This window comes from Scyliorhinus canicula, chromosome 1 (assembly GCF_902713615.1).
Source record: "Scyliorhinus canicula chromosome 1, sScyCan1.1, whole genome shotgun sequence".
In the NCBI taxonomy this organism is placed as follows: Eukaryota; Metazoa; Chordata; class Chondrichthyes; order Carcharhiniformes; family Scyliorhinidae; genus Scyliorhinus; species Scyliorhinus canicula.
Genome location: NC_052146.1, coordinates 65,517,168 through 65,538,601, shown reverse-complemented (window position 1 = coordinate 65,538,601; position 21,434 = coordinate 65,517,168). Strand labels below are relative to the sequence as shown.

General features: G+C 46.8%; 1 protein-coding gene across 3 annotated transcripts in view; it reads right to left on the bottom strand.

Moving 5' to 3' along the window:
- LOC119963228 (solute carrier family 2, facilitated glucose transporter member 11-like) overlaps positions 1 to 21,434 on the bottom strand; it is a 157,428-nt gene that overhangs the window by 84,902 nt on the left and 51,092 nt on the right. For all 3 annotated transcript variants that reach the window (XM_038792021.1, XM_038792030.1, XM_038792038.1), the window contains one exon: positions 5,966 to 6,090. In XM_038792021.1, coding sequence (XP_038647949.1) covers positions 5,966 to 6,090 — 125 coding nt within the window. The remainder of the gene's footprint in view (positions 1 to 5,965; positions 6,091 to 21,434) is intronic.

Here is a 21,434-nt window from a genome sequence, read left to right as displayed (position 1 = left end):
TTGGACCCCAAAACAGAACAACCATAGATTTGCTCCAGGCAGGATAGATGGGGGGGGTTCCAAGGCTGGTATAGGGCAGGCATTAGAAGGATGGGGGACCTGTTTATAGATGGGAACTTCCCCAGCATGCAGGCGCTGGAGGAGAAGTTTGGCCTGCCCCCGGGAAATGCTTTCAGATATCTCCAGATTCGGGATTTTCTCAAGAAACAGATGGGGACATTTCCGTTGTTACCCCCGCGAAGGATACAGGACAGGGTGGTGTCTGGCATCTGGGTAAGAGAGGGGAAGGTGTCGGATATATATCAGGAGTTGCAGGAGGTGGAGGAAGCCTCAGTGGAGGAGCTGAAGGGCAAGTGGGAGGAGGAGCTGGGCGAGGAGCTGGATGACGGCCTGTAGGCTGATGCCCTGGGCAGGGTGAATTCCTCCGCGTCATGCACCAGGCTCAGTTTGATTCAATTTAAGGTGGTGCACCGGGCCCACATGACGACGGCAAGAATGAGCAAGTTTTCTTGGGTAGAAGGCAGCTGCGCGTGATGTGCAGGGAGTCCTACGAACCATGTCCATATGTTCTGGGCATGCCCGGTGCTTAAAGAATTCTGGCAGGGCTTTGCAAGGGCTATGTCCAGGACTTTGGACATGCGGGTGAAGCCAGGTCCAACAATAGCGATATTTGGGGTGTCGGAGGGTACGGGAGTGCAGGAAGCGAAAGAGGCCGAGGTGTTGGCCTTTGCCTCCCTGGTAGCCGGGAGACGGATCTTGTTCATGTGGAGGGACTCTAAGCCCCCGAGCGTGGAGACCTGGGTTAATGATATGGCTGGGTTCCTCAGCCTGGAGCCAATAAAGTTTACCTTCAGTGGGTCCTTGCTGGGGTTCTCCAGGCGGTGGCAACCTTTCCTTGACTTTCTAGGGGAGCAGTAAAGTGTCAGCAGCAGCAGCAACGGGGCGGGGGGAGGGATGGGCTCAGGTGGGGGGACTTGTTGATATAACGTGTATTTTTGATTTGTATAATGATAGCAGCCACCTTGTTTTGTTAAATATTTTGTGTTTATTGTTTCTCTTTTCGTTATGTAGAAATCCTGGTTGGAAAAAGCTTTAATAAAAATAATTTTTTTAAAAAAGGTGTCAGAGTATATGTCGATGACATCATAGAACATAGAACATAGAACACTACAGCGCAGTACGGGCCCTTCGGCCCTCGATGTTGCGCCGACCTGTGAAACCATCTGAAGCCTATCTGACCTACACTATTCCATTTTCATCCATATGTCTATCCAGTGACCACTTAAATGCCCTTAAAGTTGGCGAGTCTACTACTGTTGCAGGCAAGGCGTTCCACACCCCTACTACTCTCTGAGTAAAGAAACTGCCTCTGACATCTGTCCTATATCTCTCACCCCTCAATTTAAAGCTATGTCCCCTCGTGTTGGTCATCACCATCCGAGGAAAAAGGCTCTCACTGTCCACCCTATCTAACCCTCTGACTATCTTATATGTCTCTATTAAGTCACCTCTCAGCCTTCTCCTCTCTAACGAAAACAACCTCAATTCCCTGAGCCTTTCCTCGTAAGACCTTCCCTCCATACCAGGCAACATCCTAGTAAATCTCCTCTGAACCCTTTCCAAAGCTTCCACATCCTTCCTATAATGTGGTGACCAGAACTGCACGCAGTACTCCAGGTGTGGCCGCACCAGAGTTATGTACAGCTGCAGCATGACCTTGTGGTTCCGAAACTCAATCCCCCTGCTTATAAAGGCTAGCACACCATATGCCTTCTTAACAGCCCTATTAACCTGGGTGGCAACTTTCAGGGATTTATGTACCTGGATGCCGAGATCTCTCTGTTCATCTACACTACCAAGAATCTTGCCATTAGCCCAGTACTCTGCATTCCTGTTACTCCTTCCAAAGTGAACCACCTCACACTTTTCCGCATTAAACTCCATCTGCCACCTCTCAGCCCAGCTCTGCAGCTTATCTATGTCCCTCTGTATCCTATAACATCCTTCAGCACTATCCACAACTCCACCGACCTTCGTGTCATCTGCAAATTTACTAACCCATCCTTCTACACCCTCTTCCAGGTCATTTATAAAAATTACAAACAGCAGTGGCCCCAAAACAGATCCTTGCGGTACACCACTAGTAACTGAACTCCAGGATGAATATTTGCCATCAACCACCACCCTCTGTCTTCTTTCAGCTAGCCAATTACTGATCCAAACCGCTAAATCACCTTCAATTCCATACTTCCTTATTTTCTGCAATAGCCTACCGTGGGGAACCTTATCAAACGCCTTACTGAAATCCATATACACCACATCAACAGCTTTACCCTGATCCACCTGTTTGGTCACCTTCTCAAAAAACTCAATAAGGTTTGTGAGACATGACCTACCCTTCACAAAACCGTGTTGAGTATCGCTAATCAACTTGTTCTTTTCAAGATGATTATAAACCCTATCTCTTATAACCTTTTCCAACATTTTACCCACAACCGAAGTAAGGCTCACAGGTCTATAATTACCAGGGTTGTCTCTACTCCCCTTCTTGAACAAGGGGACAACATTTGCTATCCTCCAGTCTTCCGGCACTATTCCTGTCGACAAAGACGACATAAAGATCAAGGACAAAGGCTCAGCAATCTCCTCCCTGGCTTCCCAGAGAATCCTAGGATAAATCCCATCTGGCCCAGGGGACTTGTCTATTTTGACATTTTCTAGAATTGCTGACACCTCCTCCTTTTGAACCTCAATTCCATCTAGCCTGGTCGACTGAACCTGAGTGTTCTCCTCGACAACATTGTCTTTCTCCAGTGTAAACACTGACGAAAAATATCCATTTAATGCTTCCCCTATCTCCTCTGATTCCACACACAACTTTCCACTACTATCCTTGATTGGCCCTAATCTTACTCGAGTCGTTCTTTTGTCCCTGATATAATATATGGTCAACGACAGACCACATTGCTCGATTAAGACAAGTCTTCAAAATAATTCACCAATTTGGGTTGAAACTCAACCAATCCAAGTGCACCTTCGCACGCTCATCTCGGACCTTCCTGGGTGACACTATATCAGCGCAATGGTTGAGGCCGGATAATGAAAAGATCACGGCAATCCAGAACATGCAGCAGCCAAGAGACAAGAAAGCTGTGCTCAGGTTTCTTGGATTCATTAACTTCCTCGGCAAGTTTATACCGACCTTATCAACAAGGACGTCAGCATTACGAAACATGATCAGGAAGGACACAGAGTTTGACTGGACTCCACACCACCAAGAAGACTGGGTAGATCTAAAGCACCAATTGATGGCAGCTCCAACTCTGACGTTCTGCGACCCAACAAAACCCACAAAGATCTCCACCGATGCCAGTCAACATGGAATTGGTGCGGTACTCCTCCAACAGGATGACCAATCGGATTGGGTCCCAGTTGCATTCGCGTATAGAGCGATGGCCGCCGCAGAGTGCAGATATGCACAGATAGAGAAGGAGTGCCTGGGGCGATCACAGGTATCACAAAATTTCACCACTATGTGTACGGCCTTCCCACGTTCCTCGTTGAGACTGAGCATAGACCGCTGGTCAACATAATTGAAAAAAATCTCAATGATATGACACCGCGCCTACAACGCATGATGATGAAGTTGATGAAGTTGAGGAGGTATAACTTCACACTGGTCTACACTCCCAGGAAGGACCTCATCATAGCTGACACACTGTCCCGAGCCATTGTCACTGACAGCTCACCTCCTGCGTCCTTTGACGATGTAGAAGCTCAAGCACAGTTGTCCAGAGAGACTCTCCCAGCATCTGACGAGAAGCTGCAGCAAATTGGTCTGGCGACACGAGAAGATGCGACCTTGCTCCAGGTCATGCACAACCTTCAGCATGGCTGGCCAAAAGGACGGTGCCCGCAGTTCCAAAACATCAAAACTGAACTGACAGTAGTGGATGGATTAATATTGAGAAATGACAGAAAAGTCATTCCACTATAGGTCAGACATGTTCCGCAGGATTCACGAGGGACATCTTGGAATCGAAAAATGGAAAAGAAGAGCAAGGCAATCCGTGTACTGGCCTGAGATAAATGAGGACATGACAAACATGATACTCACATGTGACATGTGTCAAAAACATCAACAGGCAAAATGCAAGGAGCCACTCCAGCAGCATGAGATGGCTATGTCACCGTGGAACAAAGTTGGCATAGATTTGTTTCACTCCATGGGTCGAAACTATGTTCTTATCATTGACTATTACTCCAACTTTTCAGAAGTAATGAAACTCCCGGATCTCACGTCCGCATCAGTTATCAAAGCATGCAAGGAAACATTCTCGAGGCATGGTATTCCACAAACAGTCATGTCCAATAATGGTCCTTGCTTTGCGAGCTGGGAGTGGAAGGAATTCTCCAAGAAATACAACTTTAAACACGTGACATTGAGTCCACACTTTCCCCAATCCAACGGCAAAGTAGAGAAAGGTATATACATTATCAAACAACTCATAAGCAAGGCCACTGACTTGAATTCTGACATACACTTGGCTCTATTATCATACAGATCATCACCATTGAGCTCAATGTTCTTCAATCGAGACGTGAGAACAACGCTATCAGCATTACACTTCAGCAATCCGGATCACTCATAAGTGCTTTACAAGATACAACACCAATGTCACAAACAAAAGCGGTACTATGACGGGCATGCAAAATCATTGCAACCATTAGCGGTCAATGACATGGTTCGACTGCGACACCCAGGTGGAGGATGGTCCAACGCGGCAACAGTGCTACAACAAGCAGCGGCACGATCATACATTGTAAAATCCGACGAAGGTGAGCTGTTCAGATGCAATCGACGAGACCTGCTAAAGGCTCCACTTCCTGAACCTGTCTTTCCGACGTTAAATCTACAGGACTCACACACTCGACAACACTTGACACCATCAGCCGGTGAACAGACAGACATTAAAACCTCAGTGTCTCCATTCCCACTTAGATCAACTCGAATCAGATGCACACCCAACCGTCTGAACCTGTGAATATCAGACTGGTGCAATCATTGATTTCTGTAATGCATTTGCACACAATACCAACTATGTTTGTTCCATTCTAGTAACAACACTGAAACTATGTATAAAAAAGGGGGGGATGTAGTGATCTTTACATGGGTATGTACATAAGGGGTTAATGGGAAATTGAAAGATCAATAGGGGCAGCACTGGTGGGTATAAAAGCCAGACGCAAGCAGCTCTCTGTCTCTCTTGGTGATTAGACTGTGACCCGAGCAGGAGCATAGATCTAGCTCAGGGCATAGCTACTGTATATAAAAGTTGTAATCTTTCTACTGGTAGTGATCTTAAAGTAAGAACTCATGCAGTTGTTAAATTCTGTTACTCAATAAACCTTTCAATACCTCTGGATGACTTTGAGCCTTCTTCATCGAGGTGCAGAAGGCCTCTGCAGCAACTGGATTGAGTAACGCATGTTACATACAGTAGTGCTACCAAACACACTACAGTAAGGTAACAAAATAATGATCATGAAATCATTGTCGATTGTCGTAAAAACCCATCTGTTTCACCAACGTCATTTATGAAGGAAATCCGCCGTCTTTACCTACATGTGACTCCAGACCCACAGCAATGTGGCTGACTCTTAACTCACAGGCAATTAGGGATGGGCAACAAATGCTGGCACAGCCAGCGATATCCCTGTCCCATGAATGAATTTTTTAAAAAACAGCTGAAGAAGTATTTCCAAAAGTCTGAGCAAATTAAAAAAATAATGCTTGATTAAGTAACCCCAAAACCGAGTCTTAAATTTAAATGACTTCCAAGGTAAGAAATTCCTATCCCCACCTCACTCGCAGTGCAATCCCACAACATTGATCGCTGTATGGTTCCTTCACATGACCAGGTGTGTGAATGAAATCGTAAATTGCAAGACAAAAGGTACCTACCTGCATTTACTCCAGCAAAGAATCTCCCGATTAAAATCATTTCAAAGGATTTGGCTGTTCTGCTCAGCCCCATTAACAAAGCTCCAACGAGTATGAAAACATTGCTTATCAGCAGCAAATTTCTCCTGAGAATAAAAAGCAATGGAAGTCAGTCAGTAAAATGTGGTTGAGGTGCCTCCATGTTATGGTAATCTCTCCGGCAGCAAACTCTAGTCAGCAGTTTAGCTGCATTTAATCCAACCCTCTGTGTCAGAAGCTGGTGGATTCAAATCCCACTCCAGGGACTTGAACGTTACACAGGTTGTCACTCCAATGCAGTTTGAGGGAGTGCTGCACTGTCAGAGGAGCTATCTTTTGGATGCGATATTAAATCGAGATCTTGTCTACATTCTCAGGTGGACATAAAATATCCCATGATGCTATTTGAAGAAGAGCAAGGAAGCAACACCCCCCCCCCCCCCCCACCGCCACCTCCCCCCCCCCCCCCCCCCCTTTTCGTCCCGTCCAGTATGTAGAAATAAACACCATTGATTTTGCCCGTTGCAATAAATTACATTGCTTGCTTTAAGTTCTGTCTGTCTTAAATCCTGCCCATATCCAACTCATTCGCTTACACCGTGGTATCAAGAGACACCCCGAATACTGATCCCACGATTAGTGTGTAAAAAACAGATCTGGTTGTCACATTGTTGTTTTTGGAAACTTGCTGTGCGCAAACTGGTTGCCTCATTTCCTACACTTGTACATTTGTAGGAAATGTGACTAGACTCGACTTAAATAGAAGGTTCATTGGTTGTAAAGTACTTTGGAGCATCATGCGGTCACGAAAGGTGTCAAACAATCCAAGTCCCTGGGCTAGTCAGGCAAAAACAAACAGCTAGTATTCCCAATGCTGATCGTTATCCACTGAGTCCCGCTGGAATGCATGATGCCTTTGCAATTAAATTGCTAAAGTGAGAAACGGTCACTTAGATAAGGTATCAAGGGTAACTAGTGCTGTGGAATCAGGCCTTTCAATATTATATTCTCTTTACAAAGAAAAGCAATGCCCACACTTGCTTCACGATACCTTCAGCTGGTCTTTCTGCACGACAAGGAGAAGAAAAAAAGGAGTCTATCCCCAGCCCATCTTTCTAAAGACAGCAAGATTGCCTCACTCCCCTTTGTCGAAGTAACATTCTTGGGCAAAAGCTGGCTGTGTAATGGCAAGTGGGAAGAGAAAATAAAATAATGAATAGAAAGCATGCAGAAAAGAATCTGGAGGAAAGGAAATGCATAACCGTTTAATACGAATCGGAATCTCTGAACTTTGAATAAATTATTGCCTGGTTACAATTTAGTCACAGGGCTGCAACAATATCAGAGACCAAGGCAGAAAAAGGTGAGAGCAATTTATATAGATCATTCAGGCAATGAGTGTGCCTTTGAACTACATATTTTTGTCTCTGTAATTGTAATCTGAATGACTAATATTCAGAACCATCTTGATCTTCTGAAATCATAGAATCCCTACAGTGCAGAAGGAGGCCTTACGGCCCAGTGAGTTTGCACCGTCCCTTCGAAAGAGCCCCCGCCCTATCCGCGTAACTCCACCTGACCTTTGGACACTAAGGGGCAATTCAGCACTGTTAATCCACCTAACTTGTACATCTTTGGACTGTGGGAGGAAACTGGAGCACCCGAAGGAAACCCACACAGACACGGAGAGAAAGTGAAAACTCCACACAGTCACCCAAGGTCAGAATCAAACCCGGGTCCTGCATTGTGAGGCAGCAACACTCAGGCTTGCCTCCAAATGCCTTTTAGGGCAGCACAGTGGTAGCACAAGGGCAGCACAGTAGCACAAGGACAGCACGGTAGCACAAGGGCAGCACGGTAGCTTCACAGTACCAGGGTCCCAGGTTCGATTCCCGGCTTGGGTCCCTGTCTGTGCAGAGACTGCACGTGTTTACGTGGGTTTCCTCCGGGTGCTCCAGTTTCCTCCCACAGTCCAAAGATGTGCAGATTAGGTGGATTGGCCATGATAAATTGCCCTTAGTGTCCAAAAAAAAGGTTAGGTGGGGTTACGGGGTTACTGGGTTACGGCAATAGGGTGGAGGTGTGGGCTTAAGTGGGGTACTTTTTCCAAGGGCCGGTGCAGATACGATGGGCTGAATGGCCCTCTGTACTGTAAATTCTGTGATTCTATGATTCTGCAGGACAGGACTGGGAGAAGGAGAGGAAGGGTAACATTATCACCCCCATCTAAGAACAGTCAGATCTATTCTCTCCTTCTTATTTAAGCAGCATTCCAAGCAAACCTGTGTCCCACTCTACCTTCAAACTCTTAAGCGTTTGAGGAAATCTGGACATGAAAAATGAAATGATATGAAATGAAATGAAAATCGCTTATTGTCACAAGTAGGCTTCAATGAAGTTACTGTGAAAAGCCCCTAGTCGCCACATTCCGGCGCCTGTCCGGGGAGGCTGGTACAGGAATCGAACCGTGCTGCTGGCCTGCTTGGTCTGCTTTAAAAGCCAGCGATTTAGCCTGGTGAGCTAAACCAGCCCCAGTCCATATTTCCCAAACAGAGCACCTACTTCCCACCTCAGTAAATATCAAGACCTGTGTGTCAGCATTTACAAAGTAAATTTGCAAAGCCTTCACAAACAAATAGTTCTAATCCCATTTTCATTCAGTGGTGTACCCAATCTAACTTTGACTGTTGACATAGTTTCCGCCTCAATCACTGATACTGACTAAATTCCACAGCATCCCTAACTCTCCGCAAAGAAACTTTTCATATCCTGCTCCAAATCTCCTGCATTTAACCGTCTACCTACTGGCCCTCATCTTTAACCCCTGCACTCCCTGCATTTGTATGTTTACGAGATGCTGCTCAATACTTTCCAAATTAATTTCATTCCAGAACCTTGGAACCAGCAGCGAAAGCCTTTCATCCCATTTACTTCAACTGGCTTTGAATGGAGAGAGTCAGGATAAAACTCAGACCGTTGGTTTTATCAACATAATGACACCAAAACATCAGGAAAAAATAACACAAGCCACTGTGGAGGGAACAATAAGGTAAAGGTTTTAAGTTTCCAAACTGGAAAATGTTAAAAATGAACAGCATTTGAAAAGGAACTGAACAAGGGTAAGGGGCACTGAAAACACCTGTGTGTACACGGCACAATTGCAAAATTGTGAACTGTGAGTGAGCAGTGAAGAACTTCAAAAGGACATAGATAAGTTAGTGGAAGGGCGTAAAAATGGCAGACAAAGTTCAATGCGGGAAATGCAAAGTAATTAATTTTGGCAGGAAGAACATTGTCACGATACCCTGGGCTAGTGTGGGTCAATTCCAGCCCCACTTGACCTGGAGTCGCAACATAGGTGAAATTAGATTTAATTTAAAATACCCGAGGTCCTTGGTTGAGCCTAATAAATTACAGTCACGAGGTTTGTAACTTTACAACACAAGTAACCTTTTATCATGCACAGCATTATAATTTTTTTTTTAATAAATTTAGATTACCCAATTATATATATATATTTTCTATTAAGGGGCAATTTAGCGTAGCCAATCCACCTACTCTGCACATTTTTGGTTGTGGGGGCGAAACCCACGCAGACACGGGGAGAATGTGCAAACTCCACACGGACAGTGACCCAGAGCCGGGATCGAACCTGGGACCTCAGCGCCGTGAGGCGGTTGTGCTCACCACTAGGCCACCGTGCTGCCCTGCACAGCATTATAATTAAACAGACAGAAAATATATCTATTACCTCTTTACCAACATACCCCTTCCTAACTCACCCCACTCTCTGCACACACACAGACAAACGAACAAAAGAGGGAAATGGGAAAGAAAATATTAATACAATTAAAGGATAAGGAACTTTGATGCATTGGGATGACTTCCAGTCAATGTCTTTCTGAAGTTCATGCTTTCGTTTTGGTACCTCTTCCTAGGCTTGAGATGGTTTTCTTTGGCAAGGTTGTCTATCTTCTCTGCAGACTCAGCATCATTTCAGGTTTACAGTAAAGGATGTGCCAGCCACTCACTGCTCTCAGAACAATAGAGCAGTTCTTTCACTTTACGTGAGCGAGCAGGGGAGAAAGAGTGTTCCTTTCACTTCCAAGGTCAAAACACTTCTGCTTAAGTTCTCTCAGAACCGAAGTCGCAATATAAGTGAATTAACCAATAATTCTTATAAAGTTCTCGAAAGTCTTTGGCCCTGGACTACTCCAATGATTTATAGACACCAGATTTGTAAATAAAACACAAAGACTGTTTATTTATAACAAGACTTAAAACATGCAATAATTAAACTAGAATAGCAGCCTGCTAATCTATTATTTTCCTCTTTGACCGCCCCACTCTCTATCTAAACACACGCAGGAGAGACGCACTAAAAGGGAAAGGGGCAAGATATTAGGAATTGAAATATGGAAGAAAGAGAGATGTGTCCTTGTTGCTGATGTTGAAGTCTTTGTAGTCAACAATCTTCCCAGGACATAGAGTGTTGAAACTACCAGTTAGATTGGATCTTCAATCGTGTACATTCAGTCAGAACTGGCAATTATCAGCCTCACTGTGGTAAGATTAGAGTTCTCAAATTGTAGCCACCTAAGATGGACACTGGGCTAACAAAATGGAGAACTGCTAAGACTGTAGGGAGAAAACAGTTTAGCCAGGACAAGCAGTCTGCAAAGGCTAATTAGCATTCTGCACGTAGCAAAACTAGTTTATGGCCAGGTGGAAGATCTCAACCAAATGTGTAAATAGCAAAACGCTTTGCATAGTAATGAAGCAATCCAGATCTGGGCACACACAATAGCAACATTTGGTTTTGAATGGATACTTTGAGTGGACGCCCAGACGAAACGGCACCAGAAGTATCCATCACAAAAGACCCTAAAGACCGCCCCACCCATCGAGAAGAGAGCCTCAGATTGGGGGATTTGTAAGACATCGATTGGGAAATGATCCAATCGATACATGGCAGGTAAAGGCCCGCCCCGAAAAGGCACGGACATTGGGAGCCCTATAAAGATAGACCCCGCACATGGTTCTGTCTGTTTTGCTCCGGCTCCGCTGTTTTTGTGCTCCGGCTTGGACTGCTGCTTTGACTCCGGCCCAGATCTGCTGTTGTATCCTGACTCCGACTCCAGCCGTTGATCCTGTCTTCCATCACCAGCCGTTGAGCACCAGCCATCGTTCAGTAAGTGCCAAAACGACGCTCGCTACGTGAACCCAGCATTGCCTATACATTAATCGACTAGTAACGAACAGAAGGTGCAGCCCAGAAAGGAACAAAGGCCTTGTCCCCTGACCTTGCTGGTTCCTACTTAGATAAGTATTTAGTCGTTTAATAGTAGAAATAGGTATTAGTCTTTAGCGTGTGCATGCGTATTTATTATATTTGTATAATAAATATTGATCGTTTGAACTTACTGATCGGTGTATAGTTTTATTACTTTGAACCTGACCTTGAAATACTTGTGAGGTGTCTATATACGGCACCTGGCGACTCCGAGCTGAAAATACACACACAGAGCTGTAGCAGTGTTAAGCACACGGCCTTTAAACGGAGGCGTGTTAATACACTCCAATAAACACGTAATACACTCAAGTAAAACGTGCAACATTTAGTGGCGACTTCCTGACGGGACACGGTTACAAGTGGCACCCCCACTCCGTCGAGGACCCTGAAATTTGAATTAGAAATCTGGTAAAGAAAAAGGAAAGAAATCACAAGTATTCAAGGTGTTCAAACGAATAAACGTAATTCGGAAGTGTGTTTAGTGCATGCGTACTAACAGGGTTGTAAGGAAAACCTGAAAGCATTTTTGTTGCGACAAACTTTCGGCAGTTTTGTGAACGGAACATAGCGTAAGCCTTACCCGTTTCGTGAGACATAACCTCAACACCCCCTGTTCCAAATTAAAGTGAGTCAGAGAAAATGGCCATGCAGGCAATGGAACGCCTCATGAACCCAGAACGGTTTGTGGTCGCAGCGACCAGCAGTAGCCGAGTAGGTCAGTGTCCCGTGTGGGAGCTGGAACTCCGCAAGTATCTGCAAGGAAAGGGATGGCCCCTTTGGAAAGAGTTCTGTATGAATGAGGAGACAGGTCCCGGAAGTATAGGACATACTTGGTGGGAGAACCTCTCTCAAATTCATAAGAAAACCCTTAGTAAAGCACGCAAGCCGATGGCAATCGTGTCCTGTTTGGCACAATTGCGAGGCACAGAGGAGGTCGTTCAGTCGCTCCGAGCAGAATTAGAGGAGAGAAATCGGATGAGTAAAGTGGATGTCAGGGACATCGAGAAAGAAAATATGGATCTTAGAGGGAAGTTGGCAGAGAAAGGTAGAGAGGTGGATGATGCCAAGAGGGCACATCAGTCTTGTCTAGCCCATCTCAGCAGTTCCCAGACCCAGTACGAAAAGGCCTATCAGGACGTGCAACGTGCCGTCCTGATAAGAGAAGAATCAGAGAAGCAGGTAGAGGCTTTGCAGAGGCAATGCTCTGACCTAAATGCAGCTTTAAGAGCACTCCATGCTGCCACCACAGAACAAAGACAGAGTACAGTAGACCATGCAAAATGCAGGAAGCAGATTGCGGAGCTGCAATCGCTGCTTTCCGTGCAAAATGGGTTCCAAAGCACCTTTGGAACGCAGTTAGATGAGGAGAATGCCCCAGACTGGAAGGAATTAAGCGAAACAGCGCAGCGTTATGTTCAGGGAACATGTGCGCCAGCAGCGCAGCAGAAAAGACAAGCACCCCAACCCCCCACAGATCAGATAGTTACCGCACCAATGAATCCAGTCACCACCCAAAGAAAGGCACACCCGATATCACCTATACCACCCCCTTAACTGTAACCCAACTCAGGGACGCGTGTGAAAAGATCACTCCGTTTCTCCCCACCGCAGACCCCCACCAATTTTTCGCAAAAGTAAAGCAACAGGCAACCATGTACGGCCTGGACGAAAGAGAGCAGGTTAAGCTCACAGTTCTGAGTTTAGACCAATCGGTAGTAGCAGCCCTCCCCGGCGCACAGAACGTTGGCGGAGGCACCCTAGAGGAAATGCATACCTCCATTTTAGATGCCATAGGGTATAATCGAGGTGACCCAGTCGAAGGACTTAACAAGTGCCGACAAAAGAAAACCGAGCACCCCACAGCATTTGCAGGAAGGCTGTGGATCCATTTTAACGCAGTTTTTGGCGATTTAAACAGAGCCCATTTGAACCGAGAAAATATGGTTAAATGGACGCGCACCATAATTTCCCATGCCACAGATGCAGGACAGAGTGCTTGCAACAGCTATGACCCCTCAGAAGAGGCCCATAATGAGAAGTGGGTCCTGAAAAGATTGTCCCGCGCTTGGGAGCAATCAGTTCAGGGCAGAGGCAAAGTGAAATCCCCAGAAGAAGCTCAGGCTGCAGCGGACATACAGGCAGTGAGAGCGCACCAAAACCCCGCGTGGGTAAATGAAGGAAAGAACAGCCCTCCACAGAAGTCGCAGGAATGCTACAACTGTGGCCAGTTAGGACATTGGGCTAAGGAATGTAATGCACCCCAGAGATCACAGAGAGGCCAGCAGACAGGCACTTTGAATAGGAATAAAGCCAAACCAATCCATAGTATAGGGATACAGTCAGGACAGACCAATGTGGACGGGACGGACTGACGGTGTTCGGGCTCCCCCACTTGGGTCTGTGACACTCTTTGGGATCAATCCGGAAGACCGGTAGTCACAGCTAAGGTTAGAGGGAAGCCCATAGAGTTACTTTGGGACACAGGAGGATCCCGCACCACGATTAATTCCACCACCACGGCACAGGCAGACACGTGGCCGACCACCTCCACCATCACACTTAGCGGTTTCACAGGACACTCGCAGCAGGGACACATTACAGCACCCGTAGCAATCCAGCTAGGGAACATTTCCACCAAACACCCCGTCGTTCTAGTAAATCTTCCCCGGACAGCAGAACACATCCTGGAGATAGATTTTATGAATGCCTGTCATTCGACCCAGTTAACCAGTGTGTCTGGCGAAAGGCGAGATCGGACAGAGCACCCGCTACTCTCACAGTAGGAGAGTACGCTAATAGGATTAGCGCAGTAGGAGACTATTCATTTGACCTGACTACATTAAACACGGACAGACAAGTAAAGGCAGTATTAAACAAACATAGGACAGCATTTGCCAGTCACCGGCACGACTGTGGCAGAATGACTGGAAAAATTCACGTTACCGGACCTGACCCCCGACCACAGAAACAATATAGATTTCCCCTAGAAGCAGAGGGTGAAATAGGGAACGTGATAGGTAGCTTATTGGAGCAAGGTGTGCTTAGAACAGTAGCCTCGACCAATAATGCCCCTATTTGGCCAGTGAGAAAGCCCGACGGATCATGGCGTCTGACCATCGATTATCGGGAGCTCAATAAAGTAACCCCAGCAGTAGCCCCCACGGTAGCAACAAGTCCCGAGACCATGCTCAAACAGGGACTCAACTCCAAATTTTTCACGGTATTGGACATTAGCAATGGCTTCTGGTCAATCCCATTGGCAAAGGCGTGCCAGTACAAATTTGCCTTCACTTTCAAAACACAACAGTATACGTGGGCATGCCTTCCACAAGGATTCCACAATTCCCCCTCCATTTTCCACCGACAGCTGGCGAATGGTTTAGAAAAATTTTCCCGCCCCGAATGTCTGGTACAGTATGTAGACGACCTACTACTGCAGACAGACACAAAGGCAGAGCACATTACGCTTCTGGCCGAACTCCTGGAACTTTTAACCTCAATTGGCTGTAAAGTTAACCCAAGAAAGGCCCAGATTTTGGAAAACAAAGTGATGTATTTGGGTACAGTCATCACGCACGGCAAACGCGAGATCGAATTCAAAAGAATTGATTCGATTGTCAAATTGCCCCTTCCCCAGAATGTTTCAGCCCTCCGGTCGTTCTTAGGACTGGTTGGTTATTGTCGGAACCACATCGACGGATTTGCGACAAAGGCAGCCCCACTCTCAGACCTCCTTAAGAAAGGAGCCCCCTGGGAATGGCTTCCGCAGCATACAGAGGCTGTGGAAGAGTTAAAGAAAGCCCTTAGCGCAGCACCCGCGCTACAAGTCCCAGACCACCTTTCCCCCTATGCAATAGAGGTAGCGAGCACAGATCTGACCCTCTCGGCCGTGTTACTTCAGGAACGACACGAGCAGCTAAGACCAGTGGCTTATGCCTCCCGACTCTTAGACCCAGTTGAACAAGGATTTTCAGCCTGCGAGAGGCACCTCCTAGCAGTTTTCTGGGCAGTTCAGTACTTCTCGTACATTACCGGACTCAACCCCATCACTATTTTGACCGAGCACACCCCCACACAGTTACTCCTAGACGGTCGACTGAAGGACGGTTCAGTTAGCCAGATTAGGGCAGCTAGGTGGACACTACTCTTACAAGGACGCGACATTACGGTTAAACGGACCCGCACACACACATTTTTAGCCGACAACCTCCAATATCCAGGACAGCCTCATGAATGTGAAATTGTAGCACCCCTACACAACACAGGACCCTTCATAGCGAAGACACCCCCCAGGAAGATAGGGAACCCAAGACAAAGCCCCCAACACACAGACACGTGTGGACCACTACGGATATACGTGGACGGTTCATCCACAGTTTTATAAGGTGAGCGTATCACGGGATGCGGCATCTATGTCGAGGATGCGCAGGGTCGCGCTCTCGAGGAAATAGCGTTAAAATTGCCAGGTCACTTAGGCGCGCAGGCAGCAGAGCTTGCGGCCATAGCATACATAGTGGACCACCCCAATTCTTTCCCCAGCCCGGCGGACATATACTCGGACAGTCTATATGTCTGCAATAGTTTGACAGATTTTCTACCCCTGTGGAGGACACGAGGTTTTGTCTCCGCAGACGGGAAACCCCTTCCATCAGCCCCTTTACTCCGCCACATTTTAGATAAAGCGAAGGACAGAACCTTCGGCATCATAAAAGTTAGAAGCCACCATAGGTCATCCCCCCCTGGGAATGTAAAAGCCGACGCACTGGCTAAGGCAGGTTCCAGGCGAGGACACTTGTGGACACCCCCAGCTAGCGCACCAGCTAGCGCCCCTGTGAGCGCAGTTCAAGTCTCACAGACCAATATTAAGGATTTAGCTGAAGCACAGAAGCAGGATGAGGATCTCAGGGAGATTTTTAAAGGCAACTTTGTGCCTCAGTTTGACAAATTTAGACACGCACTGACCACACATGAGGGTGTGATCATCAAGGACCAGCTTTATGTGGTCCCGCAGCAGGACAGGAATCAAATGATTGCCTTGTTCCATGACGGGCATGGACATCAAAGAATCGACACGACCACGAGGCACCTCAGGCAGCTCTGTTGGTGGCCTAACCTAAGGACAGATGTAACTCACTACATCGAGAATTGCCTTATTTGCGCCCAGAATAACCCGGAGAGGTATTCTAAAAAGGCACAGCTTCGGCACACTCGACCAGTTAATGGCCCCTGGACAAACCTCCAGATCGACTTTATAGGACCATTGCCCCCTTGTAGGAATGGCTATAAATACGTTCTGGTGGTAATCGATACCTTTACCAAATGGGTAGAGGCATTCCCCTCTAGAACGAATACAGCTAAGACAGCTGCAAAGATCCTGACCCACCACATCTTCACGAGATGGGGTTTACCCCGAAGCATTGATTCGGACCAGGGATCTCACTTCACAGGACGTGTCATGAAGAACGTCCTGACAATATTCGGCATCAAACAAAACTTTCATATTGCGTATCACCCACAGTCCAGCGGGATTGTAGAGCGCATGAATCGGACCCTAAAATCCACACTTAGAAAAATGGTTCAAGAAAACAACTCAACATGGGATTCAGTGCTCCCATTTGCACTCATGTTCATCAGAAATACAGTTTCAACTTCCACAGGATACACACCACACACACTCATGACCGGACGCCCTATGAAAGGTACAGAATTCCTTTTAGGACTGGACATGACTAGCCCCGAAGTGACGGCCCTCACACATGAAAAGGCAGTTAAAGACCTGGTTGAGACTGTGAGGTCTGCACAGATCGCAGCCGCAGTTCAACTAGGGAAACGGCGTAGACAAAGCACAGCATGCTTTAACAAGACCGTACACCCCACAGAATTCCAGGTTGGGCAACAGGTAATGCTATCTGTATACAACCCCAGCAGTTTTTTGGCACCAAAATATTCCGGCCCATATTCAATTTCGGATAAAATTAGCCCCTCAGTTTATAAGATAAAATATCCCAATGGAAAGACCGCGTGGTTCCATATTAACCAGCTAAAGGCATATGGAACACAGTCTAACCATGCACACCATGTCCTGCTAGACGCAGCAGAACACCTCACCCCGCCCACCAGAGACACGTTTCCACCATCCCCCTCACAGACCAGTTCTTCATCGGACTCGCCCACGACTCCGCCCACTGACCACAACAGACCACGCCCCGAAACGCCCACTAGCTGCCGCAGCAGAGACAGCGATACAGACACTGACTCTGAGGACAGCCACAGCACACCACACTACAGCCCACATTGCAGCGACTATGACCCCGACTCCAGTGACCCCATGGAAGTCACTTACATTAAAAACCCAGACCCACCACCCGACCCCGACGGCCCCGACAATACCCATTCACTTTTAGACCCAACACTCTGGCACAGGGACAATTCGTACCGACTTGTCCGCAACGCCAAAAGTGACCCCCGGTCACACAATTACAAAATTGCATGCCTGATCCACACAAGGGTGTGGGATCCGGGATTGGAGGCTGGACACCTTCTTTTCAGCTGAAAAGATTGTGACCACCTCGCACGCACTTTAGCTTGTCCGCAGATACCTCTGAGAACTTTCTATGGTGACCAGCTCACCTTATCGGCTAAAATGTCTGAAGCCCAGCTCAATTTTCAAAAGGAGCATCTTGGCTCCTCCCTTGTTTTTAGGTGCCCCTCTATTCGGCGAATAGAGGCTGCAAATCCACAGTAAACACATTCTTGCCCGTTTAATCCAGGTTACTCAGGATGACACGGTGTCTGAATCCCGATACGGCAACCCCTTTGTGACCCTGTTCACAGAGACAGAGGAAAAGTGAGGTGTCCAGATGATGTAAAATAGGAACCGCTTGAGGGAAGCGATGTCCTTTCTGATGGAACCTGCACGTATGTTTTGTTTGTCAGTTTATGTTTGTTTGTATTTAATGTTATTGGTTCAGTTGGAGGCTGGACACCTTCTTTTCAGCTGAAAAGATTGTGACCACCTCGCACGCACTTTAGCTTGTCCGCAGATACCTCTGAGAACTTTCTATGGTGACCAGCTCACCTTATCGGCTAAAATGTCTGAAGCCCAGCTCAATTTTCAAAAGGAGCATCTTGGCTCCTCCCTTGTTTTTAGGTGCCCCTCTATTCGGCGAATAGAGGCTGCAAATCCACAGTAAACACATTCTTGCCCGTTTAATCCAGGTTACTCAGGCAGTGGACAAACGGCACTGAGGACCCGCCCTGTCTGAGAACCCACTTTGGTCAGCCAAGCTCGGGTATGGCACAGCACGCCTTACCCGGGGATCCCATTCAAATCGTACCCATACGCAACCCATTCGACCTTTTCTTTCAAATTTGTTTTCATTTTTCGTTAGGCAGCCCTTAGGCCGCCATCCCACATGCTATTTACATCCAGGAACATTCGGATGGTAAATCAGCAAAGCCTGCGAGACGGCTCGCAGGAGGAAAGTTGTTAGGTGTATTCTGTTCATTAAATTCGCTTTTGAAAAAAAAAAACGAGGGGAGTCACAGGGTGTGACTTGGCCAGTCATTTTTAATGGGTCAATTGGAATTAGAGGACAGATACACTAACAAGTACGGATATTAAACTGTGTATTGACAGATACTGTGCTTGATCCCATAGCTTTCAAAGGACGAAAGAGGGTTCACAGCAAGGATCGGCCATACAGGAGGAAGAGAAAGAGAACGAAGAGAAGACCATGATGGAAGCCTACCTATTACTGTTAAATGTTGTATTTGTATGTGTGGAAGCAAGGCACGTTTTCCCCACAACCCCCGCCGTCAATGTTTCCCTCACACCAACTCCCCCGTGCTCAGCTCTGATCAGTGAAGTTCAGACCTGGTGCACAAAATTTATGACATGTTACTCCATGTCATATGTGATTGAATCACTGCTAGTGATCGCAATCCTCTGCATAATCGTACAGACCCTCAGGTTGAGGAAATGGAAAAGGAGAGCCTCCCGTTCCTGCCCCTCAACCATCTATGGAGTTCAATCCCCTATTTTCGGTTTCCACCAATCCCCCCAGCCCCTCAATGAATAAAGCACTATGTGAATAAAAAATACCCATGTATTATATTGTCCTGGACTCGACTGCCGAGTCAGGAAATGTTATGTAATGTGGTATGAATGGATGAGGTTTAGACTGTAATAAAATGTTTAAGGTAAGATAAGGATAGTTGTGATAGATAGAGGTTCCCGGTTTTGGTAATGCATGTCCCCTTTGACATAGCGCCAAGTAGAGATGTCAGGTAAAAAATTTTCTTCCCATAGTCAAGGACAGAGTAGACGCCCAGGAACTTGCCGAGGTCAGGGAACACAAAGAAGGCACCCAGAAGCACTCGAAGCAACGTGCATAGGTGATCCGTCACAATTTTTTATTGTGAGGATCACAAGGAGGGAATGTAGCCACCTAAGATGGACACTGGGCTAACAAAATGGAGAACTGCTAAGACTGTAGGGAGAAAACAGTTTAGCCAGGACAAGCAGTCTGCAAAGGCTAATTAGCATTCTGCACGTAGCAAAACTAGTTTATGGCCAGGTGGAAGATCTCAACCAAATGTGTAAATAGCAAAACGCTTTGCATAGTAATGAGGCAATCCAGATCTGGGCACACACAATAGCAACATTTGGTTTTGAATGGATACTTTGAGTGGACGCCCAGACGAAACGGCACCAGAAGTATCCATCACAAAAGACCCTAGAGACCGCCCCACCCATCGAGAAGAGACCCTCAGATTGGGGGATTTGTAAGACATCGATTGGGAAATGATCCAATCGATACATGGCAGGTAAAGGCCCGCCCCGAAAAGGCACGGACATTGGGGGCCCTATAAAGATAGACCCCGCACATGGTTCTGTCTGTTTTGCTCCGGCTCCGCTGTTTTTGTGCTCCGGCTTGGACTGCTGCTTTGCCCAGATCTGCTGTTGTATCCTGACTCCGACTCCAGCCGTTGATCCTGTCTTCCATCACCAGCCGTTGAGCACCAGCCATCGTTCAGTAAGTGCCAAAACGACGCTCGCTACGTGAACCCAGCTTTGCCTATACATTAATCGACTAGTAACGAACAGAAGGTGCAGCCCAGAAAGGAACAAAGGCCTTGTCCCCTGACCTTGCTGGTTCCTACTTAGATAAGTATTTAGTCGTTTAATAGTAGAAATAGGTATTAGTCTTTAGCGTGTGCATGCATATTTATTATATTTGTATAATAAATATTGATCGTTTGAACTTACTGATCGGTGTATAGTTTTATTACTTTGAACCTGACCTTGAAATACTTGTGAGGTGTCTATATACGGCACCTGGCGACTCCGAGCTGAAAATACACACACAGAGCTGTAGCAGTGTTAAGCACACGGCCTTTAAACGGAGGCGTGTTAATACACTCCAATAAACGCGTAATACACTCAAGTAAAACGTGCAACAGTTTTCAAATAACACAGCCTGCCTGCAGCTGATGCTGGTTTGGATCTTCCCGCAGGTTTAACGGGCTGTGGAAAGAGCAAGAGAAAGGCCTTTTCTTCAGGACCTTAGCGAGGTCATCAGAAGAGAGAGAAATGAGAATTACGGCTCTCCAAGACTTTTAATCAAAAGTGAGCTCCAATCTCCTAAAATGGAGCCTGTCTGAGTCTGGCAGAACATTCCGGGATACCAGCACCCATCAGCACAGAGTATTATCTTTGACCCTGGAATTTAAAGGAGCTGATTGTCTGCCAGCCAAGTCCACCAAAATATGTAATCGCTGGACCAAACCAAATAGCACAATGGGCAGCACGGCAGCATGGTGGTTAGCATAAATGCTTCACAGCTCCAGGGTCCCAGTTTCGATTCCCGGCTGGGTCACTGTCTGTGCGGAGTCTGCACGTCCTCCCCGTGTGTGCGTGGATTTCCTCCGGGTGCTCCGGTTTCCTCCCACAGTCCAAAGATGTGCGGGTTAGGTGGATTGGCTATGATAAATTGCCCGTAGTGTCCTTAAAAGTAAGGTTAAGGGGGGGGTTGTTGGGTTATGGGTATAGGGTGGATACGTGGGTTTGAGTAGGGTGATCATTGCTCGGCACAACATTGAGGGCTGAAGGGCCTGTTCTGTGCTGTAATGTTCTATGTTCTACATCCTGAGAGG